Below are 1,355 nucleotides of genomic sequence, written 5' to 3' on the forward strand. Positions count from 1 at the left end.
TGTGTCCAACCTGGTTCTCTCGCTCTTTCAAGTCCTCTTGGTTTATACAAATCGCATCTATCCAGACAATTCGTTCTAGGTGCCGATTTCTAAGGCAAGACAATGCTCCATGAAGATTTTTTGTGACCTGAAAGATACAGGTGTCCAAGTAAATTGATAACTCTTGTGAGGATTTCCCCATGCGTAAGATAAAGTGTTTGCAGTTACGGAGCTCTCCATGCGCTAGCCACCTACACTCCTTTGGCCTACTGCTGCCTAGCCACGCCACCTGCTGCAGCCTAGAGCTATTGGTGGCCTTAAGTCACATGATGGGTTCATCTAGCACAATATAAACCCGTAGTTGCCCTCCTTTAGCAATGGAATCCAGTTCCTCATGCCTCTGGTGCTTCACATAGCTTCACATAAAGCTTCATAGAGATGATCCCCCATATCAGTGTGTGGCAAGAAGTAATCGAAGAACTAGTATTCAATAATGCTACTGTCCTCGCTTGGGCGAAGACGAAGTAGTAGGAGACTGAAATCTATTTCACTTCGTTAGCGGCGAGTAACTGTATAAACACACTCTGGAGATTACACTGAGTGACGATAATAGGCAGTACCGATTGCTGAAGAGGCTTTGCGCTGCGCTACGCTTCATACTTCATTCTACAGCGTCTAAGGGAAAATAGTCCAATGTTTGCAGTTACGGAGCTCTCCGGGCTCCACTACTATGAAACCACTGCCGCCTATTGTATTTGCTTGCTGCCTAGCCCACTCCTTTGCATATATAGACCATTTGGTACACTCCTTTAGCAACCAACTCATTTCCTCATCTCTGCGCCTACTAGAAGCTTCACTGGACGCTTCACATTTAAGCTATAATGTATCTTAACTAGTTTTATTAGGCAAACTTTCTTGCTTTACAATGTTCATTTTTATCTGTAACCAGGCCAAGCCACTATCTACTAGTGCCTGTACCCCTATGGCTCCCCTCGAGGCTCCATCAATACACCAACAATACAACAACATACTTCCACTGCACCAACCAAGCTTACATTACCACACGATACCTCTAATCGCTTGCTGTGTAGATAGAGTCGTAATTCAAGCTTAAATATTATATGCATGTGCAATTTTACTTGAGCCTCCTACACGACATTCTAAGAGGGAGTGATATAAATAAGCGAGGGACTACCCCGGACAGAGAATACATCACCGGAAGCTGAATGGTTCCCGGACATTTCATCTCCAGTTTCGCGGCATCCATATTCTCCGAGAAATTTGTCGCACGTGTCTCACGCGATATCATACCCATGTACTGCACTATTCACTCATTAGGCATAGCTCCTATCTCGTACAGTATATAGTCAGCTTAG

At 44.5% G+C, this 1,355-nt stretch overlaps 1 protein-coding gene across 1 annotated transcript; it reads right to left on the minus strand.

The window, feature by feature from the left end:
* Positions 1–7: 7 nt before the first annotated feature.
* On the minus strand, positions 8–181 carry BDR25DRAFT_249229 (uncharacterized protein; the record flags this gene model as incomplete). The annotated part of the gene is made up of 1 exon (XM_033686000.1): positions 8–181. A coding segment is annotated over one exon (174 nt), but the record flags the coding sequence as incomplete, so codon positions are not given.
* Positions 182–1,355: the final 1,174 nt, after the last annotated feature.

Source organism: Lindgomyces ingoldianus (assembly GCF_010093535.1).
Source record: "Lindgomyces ingoldianus strain ATCC 200398 unplaced genomic scaffold BDR25scaffold_190, whole genome shotgun sequence".
Taxonomy (NCBI): domain Eukaryota; kingdom Fungi; phylum Ascomycota; class Dothideomycetes; order Pleosporales; family Lindgomycetaceae; genus Lindgomyces; species Lindgomyces ingoldianus.